The following is a 24271-nucleotide window of genomic DNA, read 5'->3' as shown; positions in this document are numbered from 1 at the left end:
AAAAGGAAAGAAACAGGAGCGGGGAGGGGAGATGAGAGTCAGGAAAAGAAAAAAGTAGTGCGCATGTGTGCGACTGTGCGTTGGCTCTCCGTGTAAAGATGGCGGAGCGTGGCTACAGCTTTTCGCTGACAACATTCAGGTATGGAACAGGCACCCGAGGTCTTCCGTGTAGCCGATGTTGCAGGAGCTCCGGGGGTCTCGTGTCTTCCGTCCTGGCCTTTGGCTTGGTGCTTCTGGAGGATCCAGTAAAAAATGGGGATGGAAATGCAGGTTTGCAAAGTCATTTACCGGCCGGGCCCGGGAAGCAGGGGTACCGGGAGGCCGCGGGAACGAGGTTCCGGCGAATCTGGAGTGAACTTGGACGGCGAGAGGGTGCCGTCCCAGCTAGAGATTCGCTTTTCTTTGGAGACCAGAGAGAAAGGCAGTCTTAGATTAGCCATTTTCGGGGGGTCCTTTTAGAATTCAGGATTTCTTTCCGGACTCAGGTGGGCTTGATGCAGGAGTGCTTGAAACTGGGCGTCTTGGTCAAATCTTCTCAGAAAGCCTCAGGATCACTGTTTGGTCGGAGTCTAAGTCTCCATTTGGTACGAGTGTCTTTTGAAACCAGCCGCTTTTGGTTTTGTGTATGCCCTTATTAGAAGCACACGGACTAAAAACGAAAGCGCTCATCAGTCTGTCACTTAGTGCTTTGTGGGCCCCAAATTTCTAGTTTCCTTGTGCGCTTTGGCCATTTTTCTTGGGAGAGTGGGGGCTATACCCATTGCCATCGAGTAGATTCCGACTCGTAGTGACCCAATAGGACAGAGTAGAACTGCCCCAAAGGGTTTCCAAGGAGTGGCTGGTGGATTCAAACTGCTGACCTTTTTGGTTAGCAGTCGAGTTCTGAACCACTGCACTACCAGGGCCCCCTGGGGGGCTGTATGTTACTTTAAAAAGGATTGTAGGCTTTTCTATTATAAAACGAGAGATTAAAATAATAAGTATATTTTTCAAAGTAACGTTGAGGTGAATCATCGTTCACAATGTTAAGAAAAACGTCACTTTCAAGGATGTACTAAATCAATAAGGGAAGAATTCTGATTTGACTATTTTCTTAAGGAGCAGGAATGCCCCTTCTAGTTAAAACGTAATTCCATCTCACCAATGAAGGCAGGAGAGATGTAACTTTTGTTGAGTACTCTGTATGAGTGCAGCTTAGCTTACTTCCTCTCTTTTCACAACTATGTATGAAAAGGTCCATAGTTCAAATCCACCAGGCGTTCCTTGGAAACACTATGGGGCAGTTCTACTCTGTCCTATAGGGTTGCTAAGAGTCAGAATCGACTCGACAGCAAGGGTTTTTTTTTTTTTAATCTCTATGTTTCACAGGTGAGGGAACCTAAACTTCGAGAAATTAAATAATTTGACCAAGGTCATCGGAGTAGCTGACTTGGCATTCAAACTGGATTCTCCCCAATGACAGAATTAATACACTTTCTATTCTTAAAATCCTAAAATACCATCCTCTTAAAAGTTTTCAGTAACAAGTGAGTGTATGTAATAAGGTTTTTTCAAACCTTTGAATGAAAATAATTTTGCAATAAAAGGTCTTACATACTATTCCATACTATGATGGGGCCAACATATGCCAGATACTTACTGTTCATGTTAGTGAGCAAAGCAAATGTGGTCCTTTCTCTCTAAGAAAATGTAATCCTGGTGGAGCTGGAACATAAAGCATATCCTCAGGGACTCAATATTTTTATAATAAATTCCTTTATTAAACTTCTTCTTTTTGAGATGAGTTCATTTGTTTTTTAACATGAGTTCAACTCTGTTGTAGCTAAAAAGAAAACATTTGTCTCTAGCCTGTTATTACAGGATTTCGTGAAGGGGCGGCATGGTACAAAAATAGGTATTTCATTTATCCTGGGTGGAGATGCTGGGGCTTTGGAGTGAGGGTAGTGGCGTGATTAAATACAAAGATGCCCTAGGTCGCTTGCTCAGTGAGCTCCCAGGTTAGTGGGTGTAATTGGCATTTGCACACAGAAAACTGCAGTGGCAGAAGTTATGTACAGGTGGCTACTAACCATTCACTATGTCTGAGCCTTTACAGTGTTTCACAGAGACATTTGAACTAGGTTAAGTGCTTGATTGCTAACTGAAAGGTTGGCTGTTTGAACCCACCCCATGGCTCTGCGGGAGAAAAGACCTGGTGATCTGCTCCCATAAAGATTCCGAGCCAGCTAAACTAGATGTTGTTTGGTTCTGACTCATAGCAACCCTATAGGACACAGTAGAACTGCCCCATAGGGTTTCTGAGGCTGTACATCTTTAGGGAAGCAGACTGTTACATCTTTCTCCTGCGGAGCAGCTAGTGGATTTGACCCACCAACCTTTTGATTAGCAGCCGTGCACTTAAGCACTGCTTCACCAGGACTCCTTCATAAAGATTACAGCCTAAAAAGCCCCGTGGGGCAGTTCTACTCTGTCACATTGCATCTCTCTATAAGTCAAAAATCAACTTGACAGCACCTAACAATAACAACACATTGGAATCGACTTAATGGCAACTAACAACAACAACGTTGAACAATAATTGAAAGTTGGATCAACCCAGGAGGAGACAGTATAATTATTGAAACAAACCCACTGCCATCGAGTTGATTTCGACTCATAGTGACCCTATAGGACAGAGTAGAACTGCCCCATAGGGTTTCCAAGGCTGTAAATCTTTATGGAAGCAGACTGCCACATCTTTCTCCTGCAGAGTGGCCAGTGGGTTCAAACCACTGACGTTTTGGTTAGCAGCCAAGTGCTTTAACCACTGTACCACCAACCAGAAAACCAAACCCAGTGCTGTTGAGTCGATTCTGACTCATAGTGACCCTATAGGCCAGAGCAGAACTGCCCCATACAGTTTCCAAGGAGTGCCTAGCGGATTCAAACTGCCGACCCTTTGGTTAGCAGCCGTAGCACTTAACCACTATGTCACCAGGGTTTCCACTGTACCACCAGGGCTCCTTAATTATTGCAATAGTGACCATCAACGAAAAAAAAAATACCTAATTTTTAAATTTAAATAACTGCCAGTGTTATTCCACTCAAGTCAGTTTTGTGATTTAAGAATCTTTGAGTCTACTGCCCTTAAATAGGTTTTAGATGTGTCTATATTGGCCAAAAGATTGTGAACTCCTGGTACTAGGTTACGTGTTGGAATCCTGTTGAATAGAGCTTATGCTCTGTTGAGGAAAATGAATATTGTGAAAATTCAAGTATCTTAGCCAGAGAGTGAGTACAGGACACCATAGGTGTGGATGTGTGGCATTTAACCTAGTCTGAGGGGTTAGGAGCCGCTTCTCCAGGACATGACATTTCTGCTTAGGAAGGCAGGCCAGGAACGAGTTCACCAGGCCTAGAATGAAAAGCAATCCTGGCCAAGGGATTAGCTTGTCGAATGGGCTTTTGAGGTCTCAGAGTAATTTCTGTTTGCAGCACAGTGGAATGGTGTGAGGTGAGGCCCGAATGACAAAGGGGGTGTCTGTAATTTTAAGAAGATAAAACAGATAACCTTCTGAAACTTGAGAGTATCTTTTCAGTAGTAGACAGGAAATAGGGACCTAGCTATGTCAGTCTGGGCAAATTACTTTTATTATAGGATAACTTTTTCTTTATCTATAAAATAAGGAGATTGGTTTGTTGTATTTATGATGCTTCTAACACAACAGCTAGGTTGAAATATGATAGCTTGGGACTAGTATTTGGCCACCAAACCAAACCCAAACTCACTGCTATTGAGTCGATTCCAACTCATATTGACTCTATAAAAAAAAACCCACTGAGTAAAACTGCCCCATAGGGTTTCCAAGGAGTGGCTGGTGGATTCCAACTGCTGACCTCCTGGAGGTATAAAACCATCTCATGGCTCCTATAAATAGTTTTATTACACTGAAAGTACTTTGTTGAGAATGACATCTAGGTCTTACATCTTAGGCCACATCCACTTTCTAAAACATATGGTCCTACCTGCAGTATATTCTCATTTGGTTTTTGACAGACAGGTACATGTTCTTAATAATGTTACTATTCAGTGTTTACTTTGTGCTAATTTCATTCCAGGAACTGTTCTAGTTGCTTTTCTAGCCATTGCTTCTTTTAATCTTCACAACAGCCCTTTGAAATAGGTGTCCATAGTGTTAGTATTCCCACCTTATAAATGAGAAGACTGAGACACAGTTGAAGTACCTCGTCCAAAGTCCCAAGGCTGGTAAGTGGTGCAGAAAGGGAACAGCAGTGATGCTACTCAAAGAGGCAGATGAGAGAACCAATCAAAGGAAAGGAAAATTGGTGCTTCACTAAGAGTATGTTCCAGTCACCTGGTAAACTTTGCGGTTTCAAAGCCCAGCTGTTCCTTGTTGTTTGATTAATGAGATTTGACCTATACAGAGATGTTCCTGCAATAAATACTTGAGAATATGTACACTTAGAAAATACCTCTTTTTTTTTTTTTTTTTTAAGCCCATCTGGTAAACTTGTCCAGATTGAATATGCCTTGGCTGCTGTAGCTGGAGGAGCCCCTTCAGTGGGAATAAAAGGTAATTAAACTTTGGATATTTACAGATATGGTAAAATATAAGTTTATTAAATGCTTTGTTCATTTCAAATGCTTGCTAAACCCACTGCTGTCAAGTTAATTCCAGCTCATAGTGACCCTGTAGGACAGAGTAGAACTGCCCCATAGGGTTTCCAGGGAGCGGCTGGTGGATTCAAAGTGCTGACCTTTTGGTTAGCGGCCAAGCTCTTAACCAGGGTTCCAAATGCTTGCTAATAGTCTCCTAATTTCCTTTTGGAGTTAATTAGTAATTCCTTTTTAAAGAAATTAAATAATATGTAAATAAATATAATTTTTAATAGTTTTTTTTACATTAATTTACAGGTTAAAATTTGAAGTTTAAAGGAAATAGTAATCTAAGGTGATTAAATTTTATTTTCAAAAATAAATATAGCACTTTTTTTTTTTGATGTTGTGATAACTCACAAATAGTATTTCCCATTCAAAAAAATGAGTATGCTTTTGGTTTTCCACTGATTTTATCAATGTCTGACAGTTTTTGTCTTTCCTAAAGGTTAATTACAAAACTTAATCTAAAGATATTATAATTGCATTATACCTTAAAACCTTTTTTTTTTTTTTAAGTCTGTATCATTAGTTAGTTTTGGAAACCCTGGTGGCATAGTGTTTAAGTGCTACAGCTGCTAACCAAAAGGTTGGCAGTTCAAATGCACCAGGCACTCCTTGGAAACTATGAGGCAGTTCTGCTCTGTCCTGTAGGGTTGCTATGAGTTGGAATCGACTCGTTGGCACCGGGTTTTTTGGGTTTTATCATTAGTTTTAAATTTTATAAGAACAGTGCTGTATTTTCCCAAGTAGGCAGAATTCCATTATTTTAAAACATGTGGACTCTCAGGTATTTTAAGTACTTTAAGTAAAGTACTTTTAAGAAAAGTTACGTCGTACCTTTAACTGTAGGAATTTCTTAATGTAATATAAATGACCGATGAGGGAAAAGTTGACACACTGTTCCTTAGGTAATTTTGACACAGGAATCTAGCAAAAAAGGTTTTGTAAACTCGAGGAAGTAAGAGAGTTTTGGTGAAATGCACTCATAGTTAAAAAAACGTTGCTCTAGAGTCTTTGGATGATAAAACATTTAGTTTTTTTTTAGCTGCAAATGGTGTGGTGCTAGCAACTGAAAAGAAACAGAAGTCCATCTTGTATGATGAGCGGAGTGTGCACAAAGTGGAGCCGGTCACCAAGCATATAGGGCTGGTGTATAGCGGCATGGGCCCGGATTACAGGTACTTTATACTGTCTATCCTTGCTTTTCCCACCACCTCATGAACTGCCTCTAACTTATACTTTGAGGAGAAAAATCAAGAAATGTGTTTTCTTTAATCTCCTTCATCCTCGTTTTTTGTGTTTTGTTGGAAACGGCAATCTGTTTCCAGTTAGCTCATGCTGGGATAAACGAAGGCTTATTGACTAAAGTTTACTGAGACTGAGGGTTGCTGACTAAGGGTCACTAAGGCTGGTAAGTCCATGCCATTCAGTCGTAGAAGAGGAGTTAGATATAGGACTCATTCCGCTTATCTCTGTTCAGCGGTCTTTCCTTTCTAATCATAATCCCTATTCTGCCATCCTAGGCTTGGCTTAAATGGCTTTGGTGTTCTCTAATGCTTTTTAAAAGGAGCCCTGGTGAAACAACGGTTAAGCACTGAACTGCTAACCAAAAGCTCAGCAGTTTGAACCAACCAGCTGTCCCGTGGGGGAAAGACCTGGAGATTGGCTTCTGTGAAGATTAACCCCACTGTCGTCGGGTCGATTCTGACTTGTAGTGACCTTATAGGACAGGGTAGAACTTCCCCATAGGGTGTTCAGGCCTGTAAATCTTTACGGAAGCTGACTGCCACATCTTTCTCCTTTAGAGCAGCTGGTGGGTTCAAACCACCAACCTTTCAGTTAGCAGCCAAGCACTTAACCACTGTGCCACCAGGGCTCCGTTGTAAAGATTACAGCCTAGAAAACCCTATGTGGCAGTTCTGCTCTTTCCTATAGGGTCACTATGGTCACCAAAAGTCAGAAGGCAACTCGACACACAACTAACAGCAGTGCATCTTAACGATGATAAAAGCAACGCACATTATAGTAAACTATATAAATAAAAGTATCAGGCAGCAAAGAAAGCCTCACCACCCAGAGTCAATGCTGTTATCTTTGTTTTTGTTATTAGCAAAGGAATGAAATTCTCAAAGTATGTTGAGCAGTCAGAATCCAGGTGCTCATATAATCTCCCTTTTTCCATTTCACAGGAAAAAAGAGTAATTAATCTTGCCCAAAATAGTAATCGAAGCTGGATATAGCTGCTGTCCTTTTACATCTGGGTATCATCAAGTCGAAAGAGATGGCAGACAGCTTTCTATGTTTATCATGTAGCAAGTAAAAGGAGTATTCTTTATTACTCTTGATTTTGTGGAACAAGATAGGTAGAGGCAAAATTTCACATTCATGAGCCATTAATGTGCTAATATATTTGCATATTTATTTGATCATTATAGAGTATCTTCTGAATACTTAAATTTTGACAAATTTTACATTTTTTTAAAGTTACAGAGTGGATTCTTGACCTTCCTGAATTTCTGAAGGGTTCTCCTTGAAGTGCAAGCATAGAGTTTAAAGCAGTCAAGGGAGAGATTGAGCCAGAGTGAGAGATATGCCAGGAAGTGTGTGTGTATGCGTGCGTGTGTGCATTGGGTAGGGTGAGATACAAAAAAGACAGGTGGCTACTGTTGGGATAAGGAGGACAATCCTGAAGAAGGCATGGAGGGAGATAAAGCTGTCATTTTGTACACTAAAACTTGCAACTAAGCTGACTGGTACCCCTAGTCCCTAATTTTCTTCCTTTTGCCTTGTTTTTGTCACTCTGCTATGACTCAGCTCCTCTGTGGTGCTCTAATATTCTAAATCAACTAGACGCAGATCTGAGAGTAAGAATGGTTTTGAGCTGATAGCTATTATTAATGTGATATGTATAAAACCTATGCTATAGGTAAATGACTAAAGAAGGAGAATGAGTCTTTAGGTAGTAGAATGTTTTGATTAAATCTTTTTTTCTTCTTTGCCTGTTAGAGTACTTGTACACAGAGCTCGGAAACTAGCTCAGCAATACTACCTTGTTTACCAAGAGCCCATTCCCACAGCGCAGCTGGTACAGAGGGTAGCTTCTGTAATGCAAGAATACACTCAGTCAGGGTAAGTTTTTATTACTTGACATGTGTAATGAATTAGAAAAAATGGTTTTGGAAGAACAGATGTATAAAGAGAAAAATACTTATATCCATATTTATGTAATAAGTAGAGGAAGTCACTGTAATGAGTGTTTCTGATCTTAACTGGATCCAGAATATTTTCTTAAAAAAAGTGAAAATTTTCTTACTCTTCATATAACAGCAAGAAAGCAGTGTCTAGAAATACAAAGTTCTTTTGGCAATGATTAAAACTCTTCTTTATGAACAATCGTTGCGGCTTTCAAATTTATCTTTCCAATCAGAAATGGTTGTAAGTAACAGCACGTGGACACATTCATATTCATTTTAATTCCATCATGCTTAAGTTTGGGTGTGAACATGGCTAAGTTGGTATACAGGGGGTTGCTGATATGTAAAGTAGCGAGTAGAAAAGGCACATTAATTGAAAGTTGTCATTTTGTTAGGACACTGAATGGTACTCCACACTTACTAACCCTGATGTTTTAAGTGTCAGTCCATTTCATCCAGAATGATTTGACTTTTGTTCTTCAACACCATAAAGAGTGGATTTATTCTTTCAGAAAACTGTCGAATATATTTTAGGGAACTTAAAAGTCAAACTCAATTTATTTGATATCTGCTTTACTTCAGAGTATTGATGAATTCTTACCTTAGGATGACTTTAATACGATGAAGAGGCCAAGTAATGTTCATTTTCTTTTCTTCAGTGGCGTACGTCCATTTGGAGTTTCTTTACTTATTTGTGGTTGGAATGAGGGACGACCTTATTTATTTCAGTCAGATCCATCTGTAAGTATCACAAGATGTGTTTGACGGATTTGTTAAAGTACTCTGAATAGCTAATAAAAACAGACATAAGAGTTTAAAATTTAGCAGTATTTTTTTTTCGTTTAGACTTTAGAAAGTATAAAATTTTAATTTAGTCTGATAAGGAAGCTACATTAGTTTTGCCAACCCTATTTTTCTGTCATGTTTATTAACTTCACATACTTGAGTGATATAACTGTTGAAATAGTTATTACCAAAATCTCTTTAAATTGATAGAATTCTGTTACTTTGCAAAGTATTACAAGTAAAGATGTGGGCATCTTGGGGCTAACTTAAAAGTGTGACTCTTCAAGCAAAAACGTTCTTGTAATTGTCTTGAATTCAGTGTTTTCCAAAATGACCGTGTAACCAAGATCTTGGATGAGTTGTCTGCTGTAAAGCAGAAGGTTGAGTTAGGAGGTATTCATAGAAGAATTTTCTAATACTCCACATCTGTCTCATTTGCTACAAGGAGAACCTTAAGAAAACAATCAGGATTAGGAATTGATTTTTCACAATACGTCAGATCAAAAATGAGTATTGGTGGGTCATTAGGTAATTACAGGATCACTCAATTTAAACCTTACAATCTAACCCTATAATCTAAAAGACAAAAAAAAAAAAATATTTTGGTTGTTACTTAAATCAGAAAAATATGTACGTGGGAACTTTGGTAGTATCTGCTGTCCCATCTTTGAGCTTTCGAAGCTCTGTGGCAAGCCCTGTCCAGTCTGTAGCAGTAGCCGCCATCACTGGGATCCAGGCTTTGTCCCCCTTCCCGTTTTTTTCTCTGTTGTTATCTAAAAAGAAATTGCTTTCTTTTAAAATACATTTGGTGTACTTTTCAGTACTTTTTGTGTACATTTGTATTTTTTCAACAATTAGGCTTTGTTTTGTGTGAGATACAGCTGCTGTTTTCATTTTAACATTAAGTTACAAAAGATCAAAAGCTTTGAATATTTTTAGTGATAAGCCATCTGTTTCATTTAAAATTTTAATTTAGTCTGATGAGGAAGCTGCATTAGTTCTGCTGTCCATTTTTCTGTCACGTGTATTAACTTCACATACTTGAGTGATAGGGTTTTTGAAATGGTTATTATCCTATTAAGCTAAAGTATTACTCTTATTTGCTTTAAGTTAACCTCAGTTTCCTTTAACTGCCTGTTTTAACATGATTTATGAACAAATAAACAGTTTAGTGTACAATTTCATGTGCTTTGATAGATGTCACCACAATCAAGATACTAAGCTTTTCCATAACCCCCAAAAGTTGCCTTACACCTTTTTTTTGTCTGTCTCTTTAACCTTTATTAAAAATAGCCCGTTCTGTGACATATTCCATTCCATTCCAATGAATATAGTCTATTATGTTAGAATTTAGAGCCAATAATAAGATAAAATAAATATCGTGGGGCAATAGAATTATATTAAGGTTTTAAAATACAATTTTTTTCCTCCTTCCCTTCTGATTAGGGAGCTTACTTTGCCTGGAAGGCCACAGCAATGGGAAAGAACTATGTGAATGGGAAAACGTTCCTGGAGAAAAGGTAGGCTCGTAATTAGATGCTTGGTAAACTTCTTTTATGGTTTTTAGCTACCTTTAAAATTAGTTAATGTCATAGGTTTAAACACAGTTTTTTCTTTTTTCTCTGTATTTGAAACTAATTACATTTAAAACAAACAAAAGAACCTCTCCACCCTTATTTCTTAGCCTTCAGTATATTAAGTGATAATATTATTTAATTCTTAAGGATCTCTATAATCTTATGGTTGTGTCCTAAAATTTTTTTTCTTTAACTGTATTTTTCCTACCATCTCAAAAAAATAAAAACACTGGATTTGGAGTCATATGAGAAAAAATGTTCCGTAAGAAAAAATGTTAAATGATTTAAGTGAAACAGTTTACATTATGAAACTTAACAAAAAAAAAGTGTGAAACTAAATACCTGATGTTGATGGTGGATTTAATATATAATGTATGTGCTTGATAAAAAGAAGGGCTATTAATGCCCTAGCACAACAAACTGCTGACTTATTTCCAGCAGTATTCTAGATTCAGCATTATTGTAGGTATACCAGAAAATGTTGTCTGACCTTTTGACCAGTAGATGCACCTTCTAATGACATTTTCACATAATGTTACGACTATCAAAAATCTTAGAACTGGGATGAAATAGTAAAATTAAATAACTTCAGAATCTTAAAGCACTTTTCATTTTCCTCTTACATATTAATGATTCTTCCAAACATTTCATATGAAGTTATAATTTATAAGAACAAAAGAAATTTTAGCAGCAGTTCAATTTCTCTAATGTATTGTTAAATATTATAATATAGCTAACACATCCTGATTATATTAAAATATTTATATTTAAAGATGTTTCCTAAAGTGAACTTACTATGGGGTTACGCTCTAAATAATTGTCAATTTCTTATTTTGGGACAGCTATATCAATAAGGTTACTCAAAAAACCAATGTGTAACTTAGCAGTTTTCGGAGCCCTGGTAACACAGTGGTTAAGAGCTCTGTTGCCTTCCAGAAGGTCAGAAGTTCTAATCCACTAGCCATTCCTTGGAACCCCTATGGGCAGTTCTACTTAGTCTGATCAGCTCGCTGTCTCAATGAGGTGACTAAAAGAATTAATGTGTAATTTAGCATTCTTAAGACTGTTTTAGATTTTTTTAAATCTTACACTTTTGCTATTGCTAGCAGTGCTTAAATAGTCATAAAGAATACACAACAGTGCCGTAACTAGAAAGTCACTCTTTAAAAACAATTTTTTTTAGATATAATGAAGATCTGGAACTCGAAGATGCCATCCATACAGCTATCTTAACCCTAAAGGTTAGTTCAGAACTTAACAATTGGATTTATAATGATTTTATTGATAACTGCTTGGAAAATTAACCATTTTCCTCCTCCTTCATTAGGAAAGCTTTGAAGGGCAAATGACAGAAGATAACATAGAAGTTGGAATCTGCAATGAAGCTGGATTTAGGAGGCTTACTCCAACTGAAGTTAAGGACTACTTGGCTGCCATAGCCTAATGAAGTGACTGAATAATCTGGGATTCAGATAATCTATCTACTTAAACATGTTTAAAGTATGTTTTGTTTTGCAGACTTTTTGCATACTTATTTCTACATGGTTTAATGGACTGATGTTTTTAAAATGACACAAATCACAATAAATCGTTAAATCCAACATCTGGCTTTTTAGGAGTTACTACAGTTTTAACATAGGCATCTCCTACTTTCATCACAGTTGATCTCTGGATACGACACTGCAAAGCACATGATGCGATTACTCTTTAGTCTTGCAATTTTGGTTGAGATAAACCTTGCTATACAGATGTTACCTATGTTTCAGTAAAGCAAAATGCTGATTTTGGTAAACATCACTGCTTTTAGAGCTAGGATAATCTGTAGAATTTCACAGATTTATGAGACAAAGTATGAAGCGTAGGTATTTTTCAGACACCTTAATTGTGGGTTAGTAGAAGTCTAGGATGCTGTGCAAGACTGCACTAGAGATAAGGAGAGTGCCAAGCCACGTTGGTCTCCTAGAGATTGAAGTAGTACGTAAGTGAATAAAAACTGGTTAGTTGATTCCCTGTGGTTTCGCAGTCACAGGAAGGTACAGGTATTTTAAAAGGAGCCCCTAGATTGTAGACCTTTTTAACTCAGTGATGGAGTGCTGGAAATAAGACACAAATACTGAACAATTTTAAGCCTATGGTTTAAGGCTATCCCTACATTAATCTCTATAATAGAACCTTCCCTATAAATAATGTCTGGACAAACAAGTAATAGGGTGTCTGAATTCAGTGCTTGCATTGTATGTGAGGGTATGTTTCTTAGTTTTTTTTAAGAGTAACAAAAGTCATACTATTAGTCTGACTGAGAATATAGAGAAAATTCATGAATGACACCATTTTTACCAACACGGGATAGTAAGCAATTCCATGATTTAAGTGTAGCTCAAAAGATTTTTAAGATTTTACTAAATTTAGGGGAAAAGAGCCTTATCTTGGAGCAGTTTTGTGAGGTTTCCCAGTTGAGCTCCCTACCATCAGTGGAGCACCCATGTCTTGATAGGGGTGGCAAAACATTATTATGAGAGGTGGCAACTTGAGCCCCCTATTTCAAGTGGTTTGTCTTGATAGCCTCATCTTATACTCTCCTATGGATTCTTTGCGTGTTGTGGCTGCAGCATACTACAAGTAGAACACAGGAAAAAGGAATGGTCTTTGGAATCAGGTAAGTCTGGGTTCTAATCTCAACTCTCCCACTTACTGGCTGGGTGAGGAAGGTTGTTCTAAGGACTAAATCAGATCATACAAGTGAGAAGCCTGGCACGGTTAATGGTTAAGAATTCTTAAATTTTAGCTGCTATTGAATTTGCTTAAACCAAACTCAAACCCATTGCCGTCGAGTCTATCCAGACTCATAGCAACCCTGTAGGACAGAGTAGAATTGCCCCATAGGGTTTCCAGGGAATGGCTGGTGGATTCGAACTGCCAACCTGTCCAATATTAAAACCTGGAGGAATATAAAAATACACAAATCCAACAAATCAAAGAAGGAAAAAGTAAATGCAGGTATATTTTAAGATAAAAGGAAAGCACGTGTAATTTCCACTGGGTGCTAAAAGAATCAGTGCTTCAGAATAAAGGGAGGAACAATTAGCTGAAGCAGATTTGAGTCCCTATTCTATTCAGTGTCCTCATTAAATGTGAAGTCCAATTCCAACTGAAGCTTCCCCTTTGTTCTCAGTATATTCTTCATTGCCCTTAAATTTTCAGTTGTAACAGCTGAACCATCTACCTAAACTTTTCTCATTTCTTGTGAAAGTCAGTTATTTGGGCTAGCAACCCATTGCATCCCTAAAAGTTCCAAAACTCCAGTCATTTCTGGCCTGTGTATTGTAGCTTTTCGTCTTAAGATAATACCCCTAATGTTCTCAGCCACTCCTACTTTCGGCTCAGTTCGTCTTTTCACCCTTGCAAACTTTATCTCTACTTGCTCTATCAATGTCCCAGTTCCTCACTGAACCATGAATTTATATTTGTAAAGCAATATTAGCCAAGAAACAGGAAAGTGCTTAAAATGTACATATATTTGAGGGCAGGGGGGGAGGGGGAAATGAGGAAGAGAAATAATTTTGATCTTTATAGAGTGTGGACATACTGGGCTCCAGTTACGTAATAAGGGAACAGCAAAGGAGTTTTCACCTATTGTCCAATTTTCATAGAGCAAAACTCAACTTTCAGTACTTAACCTCACCTCTTTATCAGATGTCTTGCCAGTGCAGGCTCTCTGAGACTCCCACTGTAAAGACTAAACTGATGTTCAGTGAATTGCCAGAGAACATGTAGGAGTCAGTAACTCCCTTGGATTAGAATTCTAATTTCCCGAAAACCAGTTCAATAGTCCAATATTAACCATTAAGTTGCCTCACACAGGGTCCCTCAATACAGACCTCCTCTATTCCTCAACCCTCCACCTCAAGGACCTGATAGAGCCAGTGGCGCAGAGGTTAAAGTGCTTGGCTGCTAACTGAAAGGGTTGACAGCTTGAGCCCATCAGCTGCTCCACAAGAGAAAGATGTAGCAGTCTGCTTCTGTAAGGATTACAGCCTTGGAAACCCTGTGGGGCAGTTCTACTCTGTCCCATAGGGTTGCTACGAGTCAGAATCAACTTGAAGGCAACAGGTTTGGTTTGGTTCCTAAACATGATCATGTTTTAAAAGTTAGATAACTTTAACACTCATGAAAGTTCTATTCTCTGAAAGCCATCACTTAACTTTTTAAGGTATATCATCAGGTACTTGCCTCCATATTTCAAAATAGGCTTATACAGCTAGTTCTGGATTCATGAAGATTAAAAAAAAAAAAAAACAGTGCCATCGAGTCATACAGTGCCATAGAGGATTAGCCACTATAATCATGAAGATTAGCCACTATAAACTTGCTCTTCTGCACCATGAGGATTTAGAACTCATGCCGCCTTTACTTCCCTTTCACCATCCTCTCAGTTTAATTAGATCACAATGTTTAGTTTTTCTCACTGTGCCTGTAAGTATACTATATTACATTTCCTTTGCCATATAACTTTTTGTATGTTTCCTGGAGGTGATACTTCTTTGATAATTGCCTTTTTTGTTTGCTTAGCTTTCTATGGCTATCACTGATTCTCACCAGATTCCCCAACAGAACTGTAAAATGCTCTGCATACTGTTTTCCTCATGGTCAAATACCAATCTACCAGTTCTCTCCCCAACCCTCCCGACACCTTCTGAGAAGTTGCTCTCAGGGAACCCTCTGTCTTCCTCCTCCAGTCCAAGCTAGTGGTGTGTCTGAAACTGTTTCTGTTCCCTTCTCCCTTGATTGGCTGGGTTTGAAAGCATTACTCCACTTCTAGATTCCAGTGTTGCTGATGAGAAGCCTTATGCCATTGTACATGTGATGCCAAATTCTTTATAACTTTTTTTTCCTCCTGAATCTCTTGGGATCTTTTCTTTTCATCCCTATTGTTCTGAAATTTCACAGTGATGTGCCCTTCTATAGTTTCTTAATATCCATATGCCAAGCACTCAGTAGGACCTTTCACTGTAGACACAGATGTTTTTGTTTTGGTCAATTTTCTAGTATTACTTCTTGGTAAAGTTTCCTTTATAATTTTCTTTGTTCTTGTTTCTGAAACTCTTATTAATTGGATACTGGACCCTTATGTTTTTGCTCTATTTTTTGTCTTTTTATTCTGTTTTCCAGTAGAAATATTTTCTACTTTTCCAACTCTTCTATTGAAACATTAAATTTAGGGTATCATTTTTAATTTCAAATAATTTACATACTGCCTCTTGCTTTAAAAAAAAAAAATCCCTTTTTTCATGGCCAAATCTCTTTTATCTGAGGATGCTAGTTATAAAATACTTGAAAAGAACATTTTCTGCATTGTTAAACTTCTAAACAAAAATGTTTGGGAGTACTGTGTGAGTGGGGCTCAGATCTACTTACTGGGGGACACTGAATGTCAGCATCTACAAGCCATTTCTCTAGAGTATCATTTGATTTATTTCTCTAGAGAATAGGCCTTTGGGAAGAAGGTGATGGAGGGGGAGATGGGCAGGTGCCAGGGACTGCAGCCTTCTGGGAGGGGCAGAGAAGGGGCCAGTGGCATTTCACCATTCAATATGGAAACCTTTGCTTCATAATGGCACCTCTCCCCCCAACCTTTGTTGTGTCTGTGTCTGGGATAACCCTCCCCCTTGCCTATCACCAGCATCATAAACTAGTCTGCCAGGGGAAGGTTGTGCAGTTGGCTCGCTGCACCACATGGAAGAGAGGAACTACATGTTTGTTCTTTATACAGACTTTCAGGCAATCCCCATTTTCAGCTGTGCCTCACAGATCTCTTCCCTTCTGCCCTCCATCATCTTCAGTTCCAGAGCTTCTCAGCCTCTGCTTTTTTAATCGCCTGCCTCTTGATACTCCCTTTTGCAGGCAGTTTCAGCTCTGCCAACTCCTGCATTTGTAGAGAGGTTGCAAGGGTTCAAACAACCTCCCTGACTCACTTATCTGTAACCTTTTAGATTGTTTAGAATTTCTAATAAACATGAGTCCTTGGGCGGTGCAAACAGTTAAGCCCTCAACTAGTAACCGAAAGACTGGTGGTTGGAACTCACCCACAGGTACCTGCTTCTGAAAGGCCACAGCTTTAAAACCCATTGGAGTAGTTTTCCTCTGCTCACAAGGGGTTGCCATGGGTTGGACTCCTGGGCAACTTTAAACAATAAAGCACTTAGAATAATGTGTGGTATATAGCATTGAATGTGTTACTGTAACTCTTTTCCAAATATGTGTTGACATACCTTGTTTGCAGTCATCTCTTTGTGGGCTCTTTTTCCATTCCCTTACTGTGTTTAGGGTTTTGGAAAGGAGCAGGCATACACAGGATTAGCTTTATCTTCAAAATTTTTTTTAAAACTTAAAATTTGTAAAATGAGCTTTGCTATCTCAAAGACCTTTCTGGGCAACTTTGGACACTGCTGTGCTAATGTATAAGCTTCCCCAGCCTTCAGAAACCTCGGATCCTTTGTCTTCTTTGGCACATATCTATAATAGCACACTCTCTGTGGAGCGCAGTATGGTGCAGTGGAAAGCGCTTTGGCCTGGAGTTGCAAATCCCAGTTCCGGCACTTACCAGCTGTATGGCCTTTGATAAGCCTCTAAAGTCTGTTTCCTCTTCTGTTAAAATGAGCCAAGATGATTTTAAGACAAAATCTACCTGGCACTCGGTAGCGGTATGAGCTTGTAGGCAAAATTAAATTTATTTGACTAGAACTAGGGAGTTGGGCACAATATGGGTGTTTTCTCACCAAAATGCACCGATTCCCGCCCCAGGCAAACTCCAGCCGCGACTGGGGTTAAGGCGCAGAGTTGTCCGCTGGAGATCCCTGAGACACTGAGCGGCCGTACAGGACGGCAGCGGTCCTAGGGTCTGAAGCCCAGCCTAGCGAACTCCGCCTCTGCTCCCTATACCGGAGCCAGGTGGTGCGCGCCTCCAGACTCATCCCTTAACCAGGGTGGAAGCCAGGTGCCCTCAACAAACATGGTTGCCTCAGCGTCAGCCCTGCGCCGGAGGCCGCGCTGCCGCCTGGGAATCGCGGGCTCGGCGTTAGCCGGCCCGGAACCACGCGACGCAGGAGGCGCCTGAGGCAGCGGGGCCGGCGCGCGCTGAACAGCCTCGGCGCTCTAAGTGAGGTGAGGGCTGCTTGCTGAGGTTTCCCGGCAGGTCTCGGCCTTGCGCGTGCACGCGCTCGCCTGCTCGCGTTCCCGGTGCTGGGCGCCACTGGTGAGGAGCTGGAGAAGGAGGAAGAGGGAGGAGAGAAGGGGGCGAGGGAGCGAGGGCGCATCTTCAGAAGCCGGGCCTGGCGGGGAAGGAGTCGGGTGTCGGGCCCGCGGCGCCCCCTCAGCCCTGCTTCTAACACCTGGGCCAACTGTGGGGTTGTTTGACCTCGCCCTGCCTGGCAGCGTCCAGCTGTGGAGGTGGACCGGGCAGGTCCGGAGGAGCCGGTGTCCACCCGGAAGGCCCCGCCGACGTGTGTCCCCACCGCCCCGCACTGCCCGCCCGGCCGCCGCGTGGTGGGTTCCGAGAGTTTAGTTTTTCTTTGATGTTTGCATTCGGAGTCCTCCAAGAGTCAAGCTGGTCGTCTCCTTCAGTCGTTTAAAAATACGCTAGGTTGACGTCCAATGCAGATACGAGGCAGCCTTGATTCCGTGGTGTGTGCGCACCGAGGGAAGTCGTGAGGCAGTGGGTTGAAGGAGACCGATTCGTGAAATAGGAGAGGGTTAGACTGGCTACCCATGGTCGATTTAGGAGGAACACTCTTGCTTTGGGCAGTTTGCTTAACAGCTAGTCTGTACATTTTTATTTAAGCATGTGATTATGGCCTTCTGGCCCTGTAATAAAAATTTCTTTACAGCAGATAGTAAAGCTGCAGTTAGATATAAGGAGGTTTCTTGTCTACCAGACTGAGAAACCCTGCCTTTTATCCCGCTGTGGGCTCCATGGCCTTCAAGCTGAAGAAATAAAGGTCTAAAATGTGCCAGATCCTTAAAAAGAGTTAAAAAGTATATCTGTCACCATTTCCTTAGCTATCACCAGGTTCATAATCTCAGCCTCCATAGTGGAACAGCTTTGTTACTAGATTGTCGTTTTCAATCGTTAGTGAAGAATTGATTGCCGTAATTTTTGGGGACTGTTCGAATTTGCCTTGTTTCTTTTCTTTTCATAGGAAAGGAATAATGCTGTCACCATGTCTGCAAACTCCATGCTCTGTGAACGAATAGCCATAGCCAAGGAACTGATCAAGAGAGCAGAATCCCTTTCTAGATCAAGAAAAGGTGGCATAGAAGGTGGTGCAAAGCTCTGCAGCAAATTGAAGGCTGAATTAAAATTTTTACAAAAAGTAGAAGCTGGGAAAGTAGCTATTAAAGAATCTCATTTACAGAGCACGAATCTAACACACTTAAGAGCCATTGTGGAATCAGCAGAAAACCTGGAAGAAGTTGTTAGTGTTCTTCATGTCTTTGGTTACACAGATACCTTGGGAGAAAAGCAGACCCTTGTGGTGGATGTAGTTGCAAATGGTGGTCATACTTGGGTGAAAGCCATTGGCCGAAAGGCTGAAGCACTGCATAACATTTGGCTGGGCAGGGGCCAGTATGGTGACAAAAGCATCATTGAGCAGGCTGAAGACTTCCTCCAGGCCAGTCACCAGCAGCCAGTGCAATACAGCAACCCTCACATTATCTTTGCGTTTTACAACAGTGTCTCCAGCCCCATGGCAGAGAAGCTGAAAGAAATGGGCATAGCTGTGAGAGGAGACATAGTGGCAGTTAACTCTCTGTTAGATCACCCTGAAGAGCTCCAGCTGAGTGAGAGTGAATCGGATGATGAGGGCCCTGAACTTTTGCAGGTGACCAGGGTAGACCGAGCAAATATACTAGCAAGTGTTGCGTTTCCAACAGAGATTAAGGTTGATGTGTGCAGAAGAGTAAATCTGGACATTACTACTTTAATTACATATGTATCAGCCCTCAGTTATGGAGGCTGCCACTTTATCTTCAAAGAAAAAGTGCTCACAGAACAAGCAGAGCAGGAGAGAAAAGAACAGGTTCTACCTCAGCTGGAGACATTTATGAAGGACAAGGAGTTGTTTGCTTGTGAATCTGCCGTCAAGGATTTTCAGTCTATTCTAGATACCTTAGGGGGACCTGGGGAGAGAGAGAGGGCCACTATGCTAATTAAGCGAATCAGTGTGGTACCAGACCAGCCTTCTGAGCGTGCCTTGAGACTAGTGGCTAGTTCAAAAATCAATAGCCGCTCGTTAACTATTTTTGGAACAGGAGACACCCTAAAAGCCATCACAATGACTGCAAATAGTGGTTTTGTCAGAGCTGCTAACAACCAGGGCGTTAAGTTTAGTGTGTTTATTCATCAGCCCAGAGCACTTACTGAGAGCAAAGAGGCCCTAGCTACCCCTTTACCAAAAGACCACACAGCTGGCAGTGAATACTAGTGTTAGCATCTAAGTATTCCCATGAAAGTAAGTCATCTTTGTACGAAAGGTTGGGTCTTTCCATGTAAATTGAGAGAAAAAAAAAAGGTCTTTAGTGAGGATAATTACTTAGAACTCTTAAACTAGTAGAGTTTTTCTGTCTTATCTATATTTAAAGTGTATATAAGCACCTAAAGTAGAAAAAGCGCAAGAGACAACTTCTCAAATTTCTCAAATTGTCTATGTTACAGCAATTAACAAAATCACATCTACGTAAAGCTTTTAGATGTATTGCAGTAGTTTAATTTGATTTGTTAGGGTTACAATTCCCCACCCCCACAATAGATAATCACATTTCATGGAATATAGCTACACTGCATCTTGCATTAAATATCTGGAGATAATTCTCAAGCTTGTTTTTCGTTGTATTGGTTTATCAGTTGACGTGGGTTGAGGCTGGGAGATAATAGTTTATAATTAAATATAAGACTTGAAAGTTACAGCTGTTATTAATGAAGAGAAACTTGGTTGCTGTTTGTCGGGCACAATCTGATGGGTCTATTTATAAAGAGCACATAGTGCAGAAATGAAAATAAAGTGAATTCTGGTCATGTGAGTCCCTTGAATCTGGACACCTATGTGAAAACAAAGCTAGCCAGGAATCTTATTACTATAAACTTCCTAAAACAGGCAAGGGAGAAGTATTAATTTGAATAAATTGAAGCAGTGACTTCTATAAAACATGTTAAAAGAATTTAGATTTCATTTTTAATACAACCAATCCCTGTATTGCAGTTATTTGAATTATGAATACTACCTTTGTTGTTCCTTTTACAAATAGAAAGTAGCATCTGCATATTACCTTACTCATGGAACGGCAGCAGGGGAGATTCCATGCCTGCTGCATGACACAAGTTGTGATTTCAAATAAATTTTATGCCCAATTTGCAGATTTTATTAATTTGCAGCAAAACAAAAATTAGCGAAGTAGATATGTATTCACCACGTTTAAAAAACTGGGAAATTGATTCTTAGATTATTAGCTTATGTTAAGTGTAGGAGCCAATATTAGAACTTGATTTTTTGTCATGATAGCCTGATCGCTTTTGGCTGTGCCAACTTCCCTGCTGTGTAAGAACGGAAATCCTTTCCCGTCTACCATCTACAATGTTATCAAGAAAGCATAAAAAGGGAGCTGTAAGACCAAAGAGCACTGGTGGCACAGTGATTAATAAGAGTTTGGCTGCTAACCAAAAGGTTGACAGTTCAAATCTACCAGCTGCTTCTTGGAAACCCTGTGGGGCAGTTGTACTCTGTTATAGCATCGGTATGAGTTAGAATTGACTCACTGGCGATGGGTTTGGTTTGGTTAGGTAAGAGCAAGAAAGATATAAAATGACTTTGGAGAAGATTGATTATAAGGAAATATACTACATAAAATACATTATTTTGATAAGTTCGGAAATCTCATTGAAACTTTTTTTGGAAAAAAGTTAGGATTGAAGAAGAAATAGAAAACCTAAATAACCAATAGTCATTGCAAAAATTGTTAAATAATTACCTCCAAAATATTTCTAGGCCCAGATGGCTTTACTAAATAAGATGATTCTTACTTTTAAATACCAGATCATTCTCTTGCTCTGAAAAGTAGTATAGAGCATAACCCCATAAGCGGGATCCAAAATATTTAGCATAGTAAAGTATGATGTTCCATTTACCCCCCCTGCTCTAGCCTGAGATTAGAGCTTTGGCTCACTCCTGTTTGAGAATGGCCTGGGTAAGGACTGGAGCCGGTGAATATATCTTAATCCGTGTGATAGCAGGATGTCGTGTCGGGACATTAGTGTATTTGGAGTTATTTAAAGCTCATTTTCTGGATAAGCCTAACTCATGCTAAAACCTAACAAGATAGCAAAAAGAGAGTTGCAGCAAATTTTCAGTTTAAGGATATATATACAAACATCCCAGAAAAATACTAAAAAATTAATTTCAGCAATATATGAGTCAGAATAGACTCAGTGGCAACCAGGTTTTTTTTTTTTTTTTTTTAATTACCAAGTTGTCATATCCCCAACCTTAATATTTGGGACTTGGACATTAACCTTCATTCTGGAATAGAATCAGAGGCCTACTTGAGGTAAGGAGGTAACCCCAAGACCCCTGTGTAAAACCAGAAACTGAAAGGCTGAAGCCCCATGAAATAGGATTTTATAAACTGCCTAGGGAGAGAGCAAGAAAGTTTGGTGGTTCTGAGTTGGAGGGTGAAGAAATCAAAGCCCCCAGCCTGTGCCATATGTAGATTTAGAGTCCAAACTTCTGTTAATTGCATTGTGGAGGAGACTCGGGGATGTGAAATCAGTATAAAATTTGGTCCCTGGCAAGAACTACCCTCTGACACCTGGCAGAAACATACACGGCATCATTCTGAACTTGGGGATACTTCAGTTTCCCAAGCCTCACAGCCTCCCACAGAAAAACTAAGCTTTGTTTAGATGAATTTACCGCAAGAAATTATGAAACCATATGAGGAAACCCATAAAGAGTGGAAGAGTCAGCAACACAGAAAAGTGGTGCACCAGTTCCTCAAGAATGTGAGAGAATAGAAAAACCTGATGAGTAGTATAAAGTAAGAATTGAGGTCTTTGAAGTCTCCATATAATTAGAACTCATCTTCCACACCTATGTTCTGAAATGAAAAAATTCAAAGAAGTGGCAGATACAGGCTACAATACCATCTGTAACAAAACATCGAATACAGACAAATTGGAGGACTTGGATTGTGTCTGCTGCAATGGTGCTTCCTAGTGCTGAACCCCAGAATTGAGCAGACTACCCACCCGTGGGAGTCCCTGGGTGGTGCAGTTAACACACTTCACTGCTAACAAAAAGGTTGGAGGTTTGAGTCCACCCAGAGGCACCTCAGAAGAAAGGCCTGGTGATCTACTGAAAAATCGGCCATTAATAACCCTATGAAGGATAGTTCTACTCTGATATACACGGGGTAGCCATAATTAGGGGTTGATGGCAACTGGTTTTTGCTGGTACCCGCCCAGTCACAGGTATTGCTGGGGTGTGTGAAGGACAGAGCTTGTTCTAAAGAGTTGCACAGAACACCCCAGCCTGTGAGAAGTTTGTTCCCAAGAGGACAAAGGGCAGAACTGAGCCAAGCATCCAGCCTTTCTTCTCAAATTTAGGAATTAAATAAATTACCTCCCAGAAGCAGAGAAGGGCCAGGAGTGGGCTGGGGGAAAAGAATCCCCCATCACAGAAACCAGAATGGAAAAAGGCATTTCCTTTTCCGCAGAAACATAAAATGATTAAAGGAGATAAAGGAAGGTGTAAACCCTTTGCTGTCAAGTCGGTTCTGGGTCATAGTGACCCTAAAGGACAGAGTAGAACTGCCCCATAGGGTTTCCAAGGAGTGGCTGATGGATTCGAACTGCTGACTTTTTGGTTAACAGCCATAGCACCTAACCACCGTGCCATTAGGGCTCCAAAGGAAGGTATAAACCCATTGCTGTCGAGTCGATTCCAACTCAGCAACCCTATAGGACAGGTTAGAACTGCCCCATAAGGTTTCCGAAGAGCACCTGGCAGATTTGAACTGCCAGCCCTTTGGTTAGCAGCTGTAGCACTTTAACTGCTATGCCACCAGGGTTTCCAAAGGAAGGTATAGAAAACTTAAAAAACACTGTATGCAAATAGGACTTTTAGAAATGGAAAAAAAGTCACTAAAATTAAATGATCAGAAATAAACTTTAAAGTAGATCAGACAAAACTAATGAGAGCATTGCTGAACTGAAATATAAAACCCATTCTAGATCTTAATAAATTGCCCAGAATTCAGCAAAGAAGTAAAAAAGATGTAAAACATGAAAGAAGCTGAGACAGGAGGACAGAATAAGAACGTCCAGCAAAGGTTGTGGCTGACAACACCAAACACCTGTTCCCAACTCTCCTGCCTGTACTATAGAGGCTGGAAACGCTAAAATTTCCATTTCTCAAGTCCTGCATTTAGCCAGAGGTGGCCAAATTCCTTTCCAATGGGACAAGTGGAAGTCTGTTAGCGCTACCTCCTCCTACCACCTACCTGATTTTAATGTGGACAGCGATGGCTGTGGCTTGCTACTATTTTATGACGATGAAAGAAAAGCCAAGAGAATCTCATAGACGTTGGCACTGACACGTGCTTCCCTTTGGACTTCTTGCTATGTGAGAAAATAGAACCTTATTTAAGACATTGTTGTTGGGTTTTTCCATTACATGTAGCCGAAAATATTTCTAACTAATTTTAAGGGTTTTTTTTTTTTTTTTGACCAAAAAAAGTAAACAGAATGGGGGAGAGGCAATAAATAAGTTTTTCCAACATAGGGAAAAAAAAAAAAAAGACTGAATACCCACGTGTCCATCCGCTACGTTTAAAAAAAGTTTTATTATTTTGCCTTATTTGCTTTATCTGTTTTTTCCTATGAAATGTTATAAACTACAGACATTGTGGCACTTCATCTATAAATACCTCAGTAATCAGCTCTGAAAAGAACATTTTTCTACACAACTATGATTCCATGAGCAGATCTATTATGGATTCAGTTG

The 24271-nt window shown here is 40.0% G+C and overlaps 2 protein-coding genes across 4 annotated transcripts; both read left to right on the top strand.

Moving 5' to 3' along the window:
• Positions 1-54: 54 nt before the first annotated feature.
• Positions 55-11818, top strand: PSMA2 (proteasome 20S subunit alpha 2). The gene is made up of 8 exons (XM_049893972.1): positions 55-139; positions 4498-4574; positions 5706-5838; positions 7667-7789; positions 8514-8595; positions 10087-10160; positions 11401-11458; positions 11545-11818. Exons 1-8 carry the CDS (start codon positions 99-101, stop codon positions 11659-11661), a joined length of 705 nt encoding a protein of 234 aa, XP_049749929.1. The 5' UTR covers positions 55-98; the 3' UTR covers positions 11662-11818.
• Positions 11819-17303: 5485 nt separating this feature from the next.
• C8H7orf25 (chromosome 8 C7orf25 homolog) lies at positions 17304-23973 on the top strand. 3 transcript variants are annotated; one of them, XM_049893969.1, is made up of 2 exons: positions 17304-17378; positions 18413-23973. In XM_049893969.1, exon 2 carries the CDS (start codon positions 18434-18436, stop codon positions 19697-19699), a length of 1266 nt encoding a protein of 421 aa, XP_049749926.1. In that variant the 5' UTR covers positions 17304-17378; positions 18413-18433; the 3' UTR covers positions 19700-23973. The 3 variants fall into 3 exon arrangements, with proteins under 3 accessions (XP_049749926.1, XP_049749925.1, XP_049749927.1); XM_049893968.1 differs by having other exon boundaries at positions 17330-17469; XM_049893970.1 differs by lacking the exon at positions 17304-17378 and adding an exon at positions 17482-17759.
• The last annotated feature ends 298 nt before the right edge of the window (positions 23974-24271 follow it).

The sequence above is a fragment of the Elephas maximus genome, chromosome 8 (assembly GCF_024166365.1).
Source record: "Elephas maximus indicus isolate mEleMax1 chromosome 8, mEleMax1 primary haplotype, whole genome shotgun sequence".
NCBI lineage: Eukaryota > Metazoa > Chordata > Mammalia > Proboscidea > Elephantidae > Elephas > Elephas maximus.
Note: the sequence above shows the minus strand (reverse complement) of the source record. Positions and strands in the feature narration are given on the sequence as shown.

Excerpts from the sequence above, each read along its gene's own strand:
- C8H7orf25 (XM_049893969.1), top strand. The coding sequence starts at position 18,434 with ATGTCTGCAAACTCCATGCTCTGTGAACGAATAGCCATAGCCAAGGAA.
- PSMA2 (XM_049893972.1), top strand. The coding sequence starts at position 99 with ATGGCGGAGCGTGGCTACAGCTTTTCGCTGACAACATTCAG. Across the intron at positions 140-4,497 it reads TTTTCGCTGACAACATTCAG|CCCATCTGGTAAACTTGTCC; the intron begins GTATGGAACAGG and ends TTTTTTTTTAAG. Across the intron at positions 5,839-7,666 it reads GGCATGGGCCCGGATTACAG|AGTACTTGTACACAGAGCTC; the intron begins GTACTTTATACT and ends TTTGCCTGTTAG.